The 13,845-nt window shown below is 35.5% G+C and overlaps 3 protein-coding genes across 3 annotated transcripts; 2 read left to right on the top strand and 1 right to left on the bottom strand.

The window, feature by feature from the left end:
• The first annotated feature begins 291 nt into the window (after nucleotides 1-291).
• On the top strand, nucleotides 292-1,602 carry LOC107484613 (uncharacterized). The gene has a single exon (XM_052260568.1). The coding sequence runs from the start codon at nucleotides 292-294 to the stop codon at nucleotides 1,600-1,602; it is 1,311 nt and encodes a 436-aa protein (XP_052116528.1).
• Nucleotides 1,603-2,804: 1,202 nt separating this feature from the next.
• Nucleotides 2,805-6,360, top strand: LOC107484622 (uncharacterized). Its single transcript, XM_016105169.3, has 7 exons — nucleotides 2,805-3,107; nucleotides 3,479-3,728; nucleotides 4,246-4,443; nucleotides 4,533-5,190; nucleotides 5,289-5,377; nucleotides 5,456-5,515; nucleotides 5,728-6,360. Exons 1-7 carry the CDS (start codon nucleotides 2,928-2,930, stop codon nucleotides 5,754-5,756), a joined length of 1,464 nt encoding a protein of 487 aa, XP_015960655.1. The 5' UTR covers nucleotides 2,805-2,927; the 3' UTR covers nucleotides 5,757-6,360.
• Nucleotides 6,361-6,376: 16 nt separating this feature from the next.
• Nucleotides 6,377-8,750, bottom strand: LOC107484623 (fructose-1,6-bisphosphatase, chloroplastic). Its single transcript, XM_016105172.3, has 4 exons — nucleotides 8,199-8,750; nucleotides 7,472-7,702; nucleotides 6,861-7,367; nucleotides 6,377-6,678 (listed from the first exon to the last, which is right to left on the bottom strand). Exons 1-4 carry the CDS (start codon nucleotides 8,622-8,624, stop codon nucleotides 6,607-6,609), a joined length of 1,236 nt encoding a protein of 411 aa, XP_015960658.1. The 5' UTR covers nucleotides 8,625-8,750; the 3' UTR covers nucleotides 6,377-6,606.
• Between the last annotated feature and the right edge of the window lie 5,095 nt (nucleotides 8,751-13,845).

Raw genomic sequence — 13,845 nt, 5'->3', positions numbered from 1 at the left:
GTGAAAAAATGTCCTAAAGTTCCATATGATGTGGAAAACAGATGGAAAGTTTGTTGAAAGATATTCAGGCCAGCAAAAAGAAAAGAAAAGTAAGTTTTGGTGAAGAGGGTGGTGATGAGGTAGAGGATGCAATTGATGAGGCAATAGCTCAAGAAAAACAGGAACAGCAGCGTACCTCGAGTCAGCAAGGAGTTGGAGGCGATCCAAAGAAAAAAAGCCAAAGTCATTCCTCCTATGTTTGCATTTGCACCAAGAACAACTCCAGGAGCTCAACCAAGTATTAAAAGTGTTATGCAAAACAAAGAGGCGATACACGAGGTTGATAAATGGTTTGCTCGGTGGCTTTTGAATTGTGAAATTCCATTCAATGCTGTGATGTCACCATTTTTCCAAGATATGTTGGATGGTGTTGCTGATATTGGACCTGGTTACAAGGGTCCTTCTTATGATAAGTTAAGAATTTATTTGTTGGCTGATCTTAAAAGAGAAAGTCAACTGCTAGTTGATAGTTATAGGAGTGCATGGAAGGAAACTGGATGTACCCTCATGGCTGATGGTTGGACAGATCAAAGACAAAGAACGTTAATCAATTTCTTGGTGTATTGTTCTAAAGGTTTGTGCTTTCTGAAATCAGTAGATGCTTCCAGTATGGTAAAAAATGCTTCACACTTGTGTACTTTGTTTTCTGAGGTGATTGAATGGATTGGCCCAAATAATATTGTGCATGTTGTGACTGACAATGCGGCCAATTATGTTGCTGCTGGTAGGCTTATCAATAGAAAATATGATAATATCTATTGGTCACCATGTGCTGCTCATTGCCTTAATCTTATTTTAAAAGATATAAGCAGCATGGCGCATATTTCTAACCTTGCAACTCGTGCTTCAAAGATCACAGTATTTGTGTACAATCATACGGTTTTCTTATCTTGGCTAAGAGAAAGACCTAAGTGGAGAGAAATTGTACGTCCTGGTGCAACCCGGTTTGCAACTGTGTTTATTACATTGAAGAGCATCTTTGACCGTAAAAAGGAGTTGCAACAATTGGTTGTAGATTCAATTTTCACTGATCACAAATTAGGAAGGAGTGCTACTGGTAGAGCTGTGAGTGTTATTATTCTGGATGCAAAATTTTGGGACGATTGCTTTACTGTATGTAAACTTGTGAGCCCTCTGATTTACTTGCTGAGGGTTGTTGATGCTGATGACCCCCCATCTTTGGGGTATGTTTATGAAGGAATGCTAAGGGCAGAAGATGCAATTAAGGAGATGTTTAGACAATCCAAGACTGCATATCAGCCGTACAGAGATATTATCAACTCAAGATGGGACAAGCATTTGAAGAAAGATATTCATGCGGCAGCTTACTTCCTGAATCCTAAATTCTTTTTTAATGAAAATTATAAAGAAGCACCTGATGTTATGCGAGGTTTGCTTGATCTTGTTACCTTGTATTGCAAGTGTAACAATTTGGATTCAGTTCAGGCAATGAAAGAAATACATTTATATAGAGATTGGAAGGAAAGTTTTGATAGACAAGAAGTTATTCCAGCTGCATCTGAACTTAAGCCTGGTAAGAATATGGTTGAATATTTGTTTTAACTTGTTTTATGCTCCTATGTTCTTAATTAATATCTTATAATATGTTATGGTTTTATAATTGGTAGATGAATGGTAGAGGTTATTCGGAGGCTCTGCTCCATGTCTACAAAAGATAGCTGTTCGCATTCTTAGCCAAGCATCTGCTTCTTCTGGGTGTGAGAGAAATTGGAGCCTTTTTGACCAGATTCATACAAAAAGAAGAAATAGATTGGAGCATGATAGACTGAATGACATTGTTTATGTTACCTATAATTTGCGTCTTAAATCCAGGTAATATATGTTTCATGAAATACTATATTGTTTCATTTGTAATCTTTATCATAATAAATTTGTAAATTATTAAATCTCTATATATTGTATTTAACTTTTTAGGAAGAAAAAAGAAAAAAGAAAGCAAAAGACATAACATGATCCAATTGATTATGAAAGTATCAGTCAAGTTGACTTCTGGGTGACTGAAGAGGTTGTAGAGAAAGAGCCTGATCTTCCTAGTAATGTGGATGACTTATTGCGTGAGTATAGTATATTTAGTTTCTAATGATTTATTAGAATGTTGTTAGTTTATAATATAATGATAACATTTCTATTTTATTAGGTGAAATTGATGCTGATTTATATCAAAGTGGCGGTGGTAGTAGTGGTCTTTATGCTGCATCTCTTTCTTCTGCTGATCAGGGTGGGAATGAAGGTGAAGATCATCCCACCGAAGCAGATTTGCAACAAGTTCTTGCGGATTTTGATAATTGATAAACCATGATGTTGGGATTTAATATTTACATATGCTTTTATTACTATTTAACTTTTGAGTTTGGATTTTGATAAGATCATATGTATTTGGTTGATGATATTTTATGTAGTGTTTTTAATTTCGAAGATATTTTAAGATTTGTATCAGACTATAATTATATTTTAGGATGTGTATTTATAATTTATTTATTATTCTACTCTAAAACGGTTTTCCCGGTTGAACTATCGGTTGAACCGGTTAGACCAATGAACCAGTAAACCAGTGACTAGAACAGTTTGATGACCGGTCCGGTTTTCTGAACCTTGGTTTTCACTGACTCGCACATATTTTATTTTGCCGTTTACCGCCAAAACAAAGCCAACAAAACACTATTTCACCAAAAAGAATTATATTGTGTTCAAAAACAGTCTCCCGCGTCCTTTGTTATACACTTTCGCTCCATTTTTCAACACACTCTCAATGCTTAATTTATAGCTTTCTTTCTTTCTCTCACCATCTCTCTGATCTGAGTGAGACTTTCATTTTCATCTTCCTCTTCATTTCACTTCTGTGAGCTTTGAAGAGAAGAAAGAAAACGATGGCGGGGAAGCCATCCACCAAAGGCAGAAAGGTAGAGACGCTGGGGAAAGGGAAGGTCACACCAACGCAGATCGCGTTCATCGTCGATAGGTACCTTTGCGACAACAACTTCTCGTCCACGCGTTCCGTCTTCCGAACTGAAGCTTCCTCTCTCATCGCCAATTCACCCATTAATGAGGTATATATTTATATACAACACCTTTTGGTTTTTTCCCCTAAATTGCTATGCTGATTTGTTCATTTGTGCTTTTTATTTGCAGATCCCTTTTGTTTTTCTTTCATTTAATGCGGATTTGAGCATTTAGGGTTTAGTTTTGTTTGGTCACATAGTTGGAATTCTATCACACATGTTTAAGGCCTTATTTTATTTTACCCCCAATTTCTTAGCGGATATGTGCACCTGGGTCTTCATTTTGGATCATAAGTTCGGTTCTTTATGACATGTTTAGAATATGTCACTCAAAATTGGTATATTGTTTATTTTTATCATGAAGTACAAAACCCTAGTTCATGTTAATAGTGAACTTGATTTTTTTTTTTTTATTTCAGGCACCGAAGACTTTGTTGACTTTAGGGGAGATGCTGGATGAGTACATAAGCTTGAAGGAGCAGAAGGTCATGTTGGAGCAGGAAAGGGTTCTCATGGAGCAAGAGAAAAACCGGGTTCAGATGCTGTTGCACGGTATGCAGAATGTCATGAACGCTTTCAATGCCAGTGGAAACCTCTCAGCTCTTCCGGCGAAATCTGCAGTTGCTCTTGCTCCTTCTCAACCAACTTATATTAACAAACCTCAGCCAGGTTCCTTCCTTTGTTCCCATCTAACTTGAATTTTGTTAGTAGTTCATACTTCATACGTATGCAGGTTTTTTGTGTGCATCTATTTCTTCTATTGAGAATGTACTTTTTGTGATTAACCAATGCTCAAATTTGGTATTCCATGGAAGATCATGTTTTAATTAATGTGAATTATGGCATGTAATGTACTAAATAAGAGAAAATAAAGACAACCGATATGTTTGTAAAGGGTACATTACATGCCATTTTGTTTTAATTTTTTTCCTTCCAAATTTTGGTTCTGAAGAATAATGGAGTGGAGACTTGACTGTGGATATAAGCTTATCTTGGTTATGCTGTGATAAGAAAATCATGCTAATTTGCAGTTGCTTCGGTGCAACAGATATCTGATAAGTGGATTATAGAATGTAATTTGATTTCGTTTTTCACTGAAAATTGTTTTAATCTGCAGATGTTAGCTTCTTTCAATTCAATTGTTTACTGACCTTACATGATGACGATCTTCATGTTGTTTACTTAGGTGTACCTTCTTCTGTGCAAATCAAATCGCATATACACTCACTGCCTCTGTCTAGCAATACAAATTCAGAGGGTGGAAACTTCTCAACATCTGCGATGAATGTATCCGACAGAAAGAGAAAGGATACTAAAACAGATGCACCTTTAGCTGCGAAAAAGTCTCGTGGTAGATCAACCAACAAGAAAGTTTCTGTCCAAGGTATAGCTAATTAGCTATCTCCGAAAGGGTCTAAAGTATATGCCAATCTTGCGAAACATGACATTTATTTGCTTTATTGCCATTTTCAGGTCCAAATGTGCCACCGCAGCCTGATAATACCATTGATTCTCAAGTAGTAGGTCCACCAACTTCTTCAATTCGTTCTTCACCAGAGAACTGTGTGCCGAGTGGATCACAGGCTCAAGGATCCAATATTGCTAAATGCTTATTCGACCAATCTTCCCTCCCTCCTACTAGTAATTCACAACCACCAAAGACACCTACTAGAAGAATAACTTCATCCCAAAGTGGTACACATATCTCACCTCCTGAAATTTCTTCAGTCTCGGGTTGCAATCAAGAGGCTACTCCTACGCGCTGCACTGTGATTTCAACCAAGAGAGTTATGGTCAGCCCTGCGAAACAGATGGCATACATAGAGATGAGCCATTGCATTTCACCTCTGAAGACAGGTTCTGACAAATTAGGAAAGAGAGATCATGTGAGAAGCAGGTTGGACTTTGGTTCTGATATGCCAGAGGGCTTGGACAAACAATTGTCGAACGAGGTTTCTACGTCTGAGTCTGAGAAGGAACTGGACATGTTTGACATTGAGTTCCCAAATTTCGATGCTTTAGGAATTGACTTCTCCTTCAGTGAAATGTTAAATGATCTAGAAATACCTTGTGATGGCATTGACTTCAGTTGCCAACCAACATCAAGCCCTTCCATTGAAAATGCTTCAGGGTATTCTTTCTTTTGATGCTATAATAACTATTAAGTTCCTCTGTAATAATAATAATATATCTAACTTTTCATCTCATATTATTTCCATTGTCAAGCAGCTCACCTCAAGAATGCAATGACACTAATGCTTTAAATGAATTAACAACTGTTTCTGAAGTCCTATGTGAGAAAGATCTGAGAATATTAGGTAATGGAGCTCATTTTTTTCGATCTTATTTTATATTTTTTAGCGAAACACAATTTACTGATCTTTCATTTTTAACAGGTCCAGATTGTATGACAGCAGTGAAATCTGTCACAAAAAGCATAACAGTTGTCAGCCCTGGTAAAATTCATGCTTCTATTGTTCTCATTCTCAATTTTATTTTAAACCCCAGTAATTTATTTTTCTAAACTAATACTGCATTTGTTTCGAAATAAATGTTTGAAAACAAATTATTCCTGGACACATTGATTTTTTTTAAATTATGAAAAATGAAAGTGACACTTATTTTGCAAATCCAACAACATTAACTCATCGCATTATTGTTCATGCAGAGAAAAAGCGGGAGCAATCTCTTGATTAGGAAAATTGTAAATGAGTGACAATTTGAAGAATGACTCAACCTGACTTATTACTGATCCCCGCTGGAGAGATATCTGACCGTTGCTCCGAATAGCAGTTCTCTGAAGTTGCACTGGAATTAGGATAACATCATTCATTTAAACCTAGATTACAACCTTGCCTTATTTGGTCAAAGTTGCAATCATCAATCTTTAATCTATTGTAGATATCATACTACTTTTTTTTGTGTGCTACTCACTTAATCTTGGTAACTATGTTTGAGTTTGGTAAACTTGGAAGTAAATGTGGTTTTGGATTTGGATACACTATACATGCCAGGAAGCAAATCTAAAATCGTTGGTTTTCGCATTAGTTTACTTGTGGTAATATACACAAGCATAAATATCTAGGTTAATCCACTCCTTAATTTGAAACCATGTCTAGTGTTGCATATATTAATGCCTTAGAGTCTTATAACTGAAACCCAAGAATAGGTACCAACTGTTTTAAAGTTAAGATTTTGATGCATATTTTTTACATAGAAATTAGACATGCTTTTAGACCACACCCTAACGCCCTAACATGGTTGCTTCTGCCAAATGCCAATGCTATAAATAATAGCTTCATTGGAGAACCCAAGGCTTGTGAATTGGTGTTATATTGAAAAATGATTCTGATGAAACATTATTCACTGTTTCATATTTCTTGTCCATAGACCATAGCAATATGAAGGTACATGGAAATTTTTTGGTTTTTCTTCTTTTCTCTATTTGCTACAAGGGGAACAAAAAAGAATGTTTCCTTAAGAAACAAAACCACTTGATTATAATAATTTAAGAACAAGTTAACTGCTTTTGCACTTTACATATCATTTAAGCCAAGTACTTTTCGACCTTCTCCACCTCCTCTACACTCCCAATGTACAGGGGAACACGCTGGTGAATCTGTTCAATGAAAACAATAAAATAAATAAAGACAATCCAATAACAGGATGAGAATAATTTCTATTGGTTAACAAGATATGAACTATGATAAGCAGTGAATGTATAAAAACAGGTTGCTTTTCCTTATAATATGTGTAAGACTTTTTTATGTTGAGAATTAGTCGAAGTTGATGAATGCTTACTTCCGTAGGTTCAATGTCAAGTATTCTCTGATGACCATCTGAACCTTTTCCGCCAGCTTGTTCTACAATGAAACTCATTGGAGCGCATTCATAAAGAAGCCTAAGCTTGCCATTCTTGCTTTTCTTGTCTCTAGGATACCCATAAATTCCACCATACAAGAGTGTCCTATGGAAATCCCCAACCAAACTACCAATATATCTTGCAGAATAAGGCTTGCCACTAGGACCAGGGTCCTTAAGATCATCAATGTATTTCTTTAACTTGTCATCCCAAAGCTGGTAGTTACCTTCATTGAATGCATATATTTTCCCTGCTTTAGGAATCTGCAGGTTTTCTTGAGTTAAGACGAATTCGCCATAGAGCGGATCCAGTGTGAAGACGAATACTCCTTTTCCGATTGTCAGGACGAAGATTATTGAGCTTGAGTACATGCAGTAGCCGGCTGCAAGGAGGTTGCTTCCGGGTTGGCACACATTCACAATACACCTTTGTTCTGCTTTGTCAAGCTAAAATAAAAGTCCAACCATTGGATTATTAAAATTTATAACATGACATTATTTCATGTAGTTAAAACAAAATCTTTTCATCCAAATTTAAGAAGACTACTTACTGTGGGATCATCCTCATCCCCAACGTCAGCAAGGCACTCATCATTGGGGCTATAGATCCCAAAAATGGAGCCAGTTGAGACTGCAGCATCAATGTTAGATGAGCCATCAAGAGGGTCAAACACCACAATGTAATTCCCTGAATAACTCTCTTCCACTGCCACTGGCACATCCTCTTCCTCTGACGCTATGATCCCTGTCCTCCCACTTGACCTCAAGCAGTTTGAGAACACCTGAATCAAAACATACAAACACTTACAATCTTGGAACCTTTTTAATAACATGAGTTCAATAAATGAAATACACTCCACCCAAAAGTTGTGTTAGTAATAATTTTTCCATTTACGATATATTCGCTCTGTCTACAGATAGTTATAATTTGAGTAATGTAATTTTTGGTGGGCAGTTATAATTGGTCTAAGCGACCTTTGTAAACCATAATATATAGATATGTGCTCGGGACTGTTCAGACCAAGGGTCTCTTAAACCAGTAGTTATATAATTGGTGACTGATTAAAAATTTTAAATGGCAATTTGTTCTTTAGACAAATTATCAAGAATGAAAACACATATACTCATTATTGTGACAAAGTTGATATGTCTTTCTATTACTTTATTAGATATAAAGAATCTAAGAATGGACAAATTTGTTAAACTGGCAGTAGGGAGTAAAAGAAAAGAAAATCAAAATCAAAATTGCTGAAAAGAAGAAAAGAGGGCATCACTGACCTCATTTGAAACAACATCAAGCTTCTTCTGGTCTTCACCTTGAACATTGGTTGCACCCTGAACACCGGTGAGGTTTGAAATGTTAGCTCTTTGGACCAAAGAAGCAATCTGCTTGCACGCCATGGAAATGCTAGACAGAACAATAGTAAGCTCAGCATCAATGACTCCTTCTAGCTCCTGCTTCAGAAGCCAGCTAGTAAGAGTATAAAGCTCAAAACCACTACTCCTCTTCTTTGTCTCTGTTGGTGGTGCTTCACCAGCAACAGCCATGCACCTAACTCCGCCATTCTTTCTCTTACTACTGCTATGTACCGCTGATTTCGTGACAAGCACATCGCATAGTTGGAAGGGGGATAGGCGTGAAGGGGTGCTTGGCTTTGAGAAAATTAAGCGTGAGGATGCTGTTGCTGCTGCCATAGCTACCATGGTTTTGGTTTCGGCTATAGTTATTGCAAACTTTTGAGTCTTTCTTTTATTGATATTTTTTTTTAAGTTCGAAACTTTTGTTTTTGTTTATGCACTATCTTTAATTTGCTACTAGTGGTGTAGTCAGTACTACATGGATTGCGTTGTAAGGTATTGAAGGAAGGAAGAAAGAAAGTGAATGTAAGGTCAGCAATGATTTTGTGATACTAATGGTCCCACTTATCCTTCACCTATATCATTTTCCTTTTTGTGATTTTGTGATTGGAATTCCTTCTGGATTCCCAGAGCATGCCACTAGGCACTAGAGTGTCTTATGTGTTTTCAACTTTGTATACAAAATAAATAAATGTATGGCGGATTTTTTAACTGATGTGAACCTTATATTGGGTGGAATGGTGGTATGTTACTACAAGAATTGTAAAGCGTTTTTATTTGCTTTAATATTATTATCCATTTTGATTTTTAACTGACGGCTAGTATTTATTGCCTAATCTATCAGAATATCAATATCGTTAATTAATCTATCGATTTTGATATTAGATACACAATAAATTTTATGAACAATGTGAAAGATAGATTCTAAAATTAATTTAATAGAGTAAAAAAATACTCCATTTTTAAATTATTTCTAAATTCTAATATTAGGATAACTATCTGTACATTTAATGAATTGAACATCCAACAATTGTTAATTGTGCATAAATAAACCGAATAAAAAAGAATAACTATCCAAATAAAAATCAACATAACCATCTGCATACTTATTAAATTGAACATCCGACATGGAGCTTCTGGTTGAACCTCTTAGCATTCTTTATGTTTGCGTTAGCGTTTTCATCCGTTGGCCATCCAACCTCTCCTATTAGGATTGGCATGGAGTTGAAGCCATTCTTTTCAAGAGCTGAAAATTAGTATGTTACTGACCCATCTACCACATGGGGAGCAGAGCCATCAAAAAATACAAATTCTTTTAGAAAGTTTGGGTCAACATCCATGCTTAGGAATGTATGTATGAAAATGAAGCGAAGGACAACTTGTACGCGAACAGGGACCTGCTCGGACGTTGGCATAGACGTAGGCGGCGTCGGCTGCAGCTGGGTGGCGGTGACTAGCGTTCTGATCAGCGACGGTCCGACAAGAGTGGGAGATAAGTGGTGGCCGGTTGCAGAACGGAGTTCACACATGCAGTACACGCAGTGAAAGATAGAAGTGATCAACTGTGTAACTGCTCCACGCTCATCAAACCTTTTTTTAATTCAAAATCTAATATTATTAGAAATTAATTAATTACCTAATTAAATATTTTGATTTTAATTTTTCATTTTAACGTTATTGGTCACATTATTCACTAATCTCACTTTTCCCTATACTTTTCCTTAATTTAATCTAATATTAGTATAAAACACTTTCTATCTTTTAAAAAAAATTTAAAAAATTCCAAAATTTAAAAAAAGTCCAAACATCAAGTTTAATTTAGGGCAGAGACTTTTCATGTTCGCTAGCATGATTAGAGTCTTTATGAATTAGATTATATATGTAAATTTGTGATATTTATTAGGATTTAATATGCAATTTATAGATATAATCTAATTTGTAAGATGATCGGATTAAATTGGATCGGATCTGATCTGTATTTTAATAGAATCGGATCACGAATATTACATTATTTATATCAAGAGATTTAATCTGTATATTCGCAATTAGTAACAAGTAGAAAAGAAAGAAAGAAATAATTAATAATTATTATTTATGTATGTTGTATTATTTTATTTTTGTTATTTAAAAAATTAATTTAATAATATTTTAAGAGTAAATAAATTTAAAAGAGTGAAAAAAGAGTTTTATTAGAGTCAAAAAGGAGTTTTATTGACTTTTTTATAGAAGTTTTTTACATATATTTTCTGTTTTGCAAATATAACTGAAGAAAACACCCAATTCAGTCTTTGTCCACTTTCACAAAGGATAAAGCGATCCCTGTCAAAAAAAAAAGGGACACTTCGATCCTCAACTTTTTTATTTTGGGACAACACGATTCCTTTGTTAAAAAATCTATTAAATAATAATAAAAATTAGTTTTGTGAGCGTTTTATTTGTATTTTGGGGGGTTTTAAACCTCCACAAACTATTAATAAATTTGTTTTTGAAAAATTCCTTCACCAATGGTGGTTACGTGAAAAAAAAACCATAGATGAAAAGGATGCCGCAAAAAAGTAATTGTAGTACAAATACCTTTTAAAGGAAAAAAATAACATCGAATAAGAAATGAAAGAAGAGAACTTTAATATTGATAATATTGATATTGGAGATGATGACGGTAGAGAAGATAATGATAATGATAAAGCAATAAAAATAATAGAGGTAGGAGAGACAATAATGAGGATGAAGAAGGTAGTGGTAGAAGTGGTAGTAATTGGTTATATTTTTGAAAAGAACTTTTGGATGTTTAAAACTCTATAAAATATAAATAAAATCCCCCCACAAAATTAATTTTTGTTATTATTTAACAATTTTTTAACAGAGAGATCATATTCTGTAAAACATGTAAAATTAGTAAATAATTAACCAACAAATTCATTATTATTTAAAGAAATTAGAAATATGAATTTTATAGTTTAATGAGATAGAGTGAATTAAAACATGATTTTTGACACTAATTTAAAAAAATTTGTCCAAAAATTAGGCCGAACGGATTGAATCGAGCGAACCGAACCCATAACGAGCCCAAGACTCAGCCTATTATCACCTAATAAAAATGGCTTTAGCCATCTTCTCTCTCCCTCAAAGGCAATTCAAGTTACACTCTAAACCAGGCCGTGGGCCCAACCGGGCCAGCCTTTAAATGAGCCCACGTCCCTTTTTTCCTCATTTTGGCTGCAGCAACGTGAAGCATACAGGGAGAGAAAGGAACGCCGAAAACCTTCGGCAAAATTCAATTCATCGTAGCTTCTCCGTCTGAGCTCCGATCGCTGCACTGTTTGTGGCCACGCGTCCACTACGTCGAGCTCTACGTTTCTACTAGAACAATTTATTTGGTAAGCCATTAATCACTTCCAGTCATTCTTTTCCCCCAATTTTCAAATAATTGGAAGAGACGTTGAATTCCTTTGATTTATAATGTTTTAGGATCCAATTAGCTTGAGAAAAATGTTTACTCTTGCTTATGTGAAGCTTGGGTAAGGTGAGGATACCATAATTCTATTTTAATTTTATTGAGTTTGAGCGTTGAGTACTAAATTGGATATATATGAGTTTTGAATGTGTATTAGGTTGTGAATAAATAATTGGAGCTTGTAATTGTGGATATTGGAACTTGGAAGAAGCTGAGTCTAGCGGTTATTGAATTTTGGAAGGGCTGTGTTTGTTTTAAATAAATTGCCTTGATCGTCACGTGAGAATCGGCCAAGATATGGTTTAGGTTTGTTGCATTTAATATGTAAGGTTCTGTGAAAACTTAGGCTAGATGACCATAGGATAGGCTAGAACGAATGTGTATGTAATTATTGTTTAGCAAATTGTTATTGGTTGATTTGGTTTGGTGTTTGTGAGAATTAAATAGTTTGATGATTATGGATGTGAGAATGTAATTTTATAGTTGAAAATACTTGATGAATTAGTGGTAATTTGGTGAATTTATTGATATTGGACTATAATTTGGGTGGTGGATGCTATGGTAATGCAGAAAGGTATATAATGTTGATTTGGTTGGTTTGGAAGTGTATAAAATGGAACTTTTGAGTTGAAAATGAGGTTTTGAGGTTAGTTGCACTTTGGTTTTAGACTGAACTTCGGCGGGCTATAACTTGGCTTCCGGAACCCCAAATTGATTTCAATTTATTTTAAATGAAAATTAGGTTCATGAAGTTTATGCCGTTTGAAGAATAGAGGAAAAACAATTTAAAATGATTGAGTTATGTCCGTCGGAACTTTTGGTATGAATTATGTAATGTTGCAGGTGAGGTATTTCATAATTGTGCAGCTCTCTGGTTAATCTCTTTCTTTTTTTTTAAGAACGTACACCCACGCGTACACGTGGCATGAAATTTTTGTGATGCGTACGCGACCGGTCCCATGTGCACGCGTAAGGCAAATAAGCATGTCCATGCTACCATGACCCACGCATACGCGTGACATGAAGTTTTCACCCACGCGCACGCATGACAAGGGACGCGCGTGCAAGCTGCACTTTTACACTCCCACGCGTACGCATGGCACCTATTTCAGCAAACATGATTTACAGCATTTTAAACTATATTTCAAACTTCTAAACCTCTATTTTCATTCCTTTAGTCATTAATAATAGTGTTAAACCTGATAATCAGATGAAGTTAGGAAATAGATATAACTTGGAGGTGAAGTAAAGCTGAAAAGTGACGAATTGATTAAGAAATGTTACGGATGATCATGTATGATACTTGACTTGAAAATCAAATGAATGATTATACATGAAACTTGGCTTGAATGATTAAATGATCTGAAATATAATATTTCCTGGATAAAGTACCGTCGCCTTGCCACCACGTGTACCAGGTTGAAAGCTCGATACTCTATTGACCCTACGACGTAAGTGTGACCGGGCACTATAAATTCCCAGGAATGTAACCCCCATTGAGAAATATTTATTATTTGAGAAAAAGCTATGCAAATACTCTTGGGGATGCACGTCGGGGGACAGTCTAATATTTTCGGACTTGTCGGGTTGGCTGGATAATCAACATATAAGCCTCATCAGCCAAAGGACAGGCATGCATCATATGCATATTACTTGAATTACTTGCTTATGCTTTAATTGGGTGTGCCTAAATGTACTTGCCATGTTAAATGTATATGTGTTACCTGCAGTAATTTGTAACCTTCTTGTGCTTGCCTTTGTCTGTTTATTTGTCTGTGAAATGCATGATGGAGTTGGAGGTATGGAGGAATGGCAGTATGAGACTTAGGTTTAAGACTAAGTTAAGTTAGGTTTAAATATTCTTAGAAAAACCACCTTTTATGGCTTCTGTTTAATACTTTAAGTTCTATAATCTGAGTGTCGGCATTCTAGGATTGCTTCTGGCATTTCCAGAACCTTATCTATTATGTGTGTGGCACCTTTACCATACTAAGAACCTCCGGTTCTCATTCCATGCTATGTTGTTATTTTTCAGATGCAGGTCGAGAGGCGTCTTGTTAGGCGTCTGAGCTCCTAAAGTGATGCAAAAAATTGTGATCATCAACAATGGCG

The sequence above is a fragment of the Arachis duranensis genome, chromosome 4, assembly GCF_000817695.3.
Source record: "Arachis duranensis cultivar V14167 chromosome 4, aradu.V14167.gnm2.J7QH, whole genome shotgun sequence".
Lineage (NCBI taxonomy): Eukaryota > Viridiplantae > Streptophyta > Magnoliopsida > Fabales > Fabaceae > Arachis > Arachis duranensis.
This window is presented reverse-complemented; position numbering and strand designations above follow the sequence as displayed.

Bases quoted from the DNA above. Each gene is read 5' to 3' on its own strand.
- LOC107484613 (XM_052260568.1), top strand. From the start codon at position 292: ATGCAAAACAAAGAGGCGATACACGAGGTTGATAAATGGTTTGCTCGG.
- LOC107484622 (XM_016105169.3), top strand. From the start codon at position 2,928: ATGGCGGGGAAGCCATCCACCAAAGGCAGAAAGGTAGAGACGCTGGGG. The intron at 3,729-4,245 runs GTTCCTTCCTTT...TTGTTTACTTAG, and splicing joins TATTAACAAACCTCAGCCAG to GTGTACCTTCTTCTGTGCAA. The intron at 4,444-4,532 runs GTATAGCTAATT...TGCCATTTTCAG, and splicing joins CAAGAAAGTTTCTGTCCAAG to GTCCAAATGTGCCACCGCAG.
- LOC107484623 (XM_016105172.3), bottom strand. From the start codon at position 8,624: ATGGTAGCTATGGCAGCAGCAACAGCATCCTCACGCTTAATTTTCTCA. The intron at 7,703-8,198 runs GTCAGTGATGCC...GTTTTGATTCAG, and splicing joins TTGATGTTGTTTCAAATGAG to GTGTTCTCAAACTGCTTGAG. The intron at 7,368-7,471 runs GTAAGTAGTCTT...CTTTTATTTTAG, and splicing joins GGGATGAGGATGATCCCACA to CTTGACAAAGCAGAACAAAG.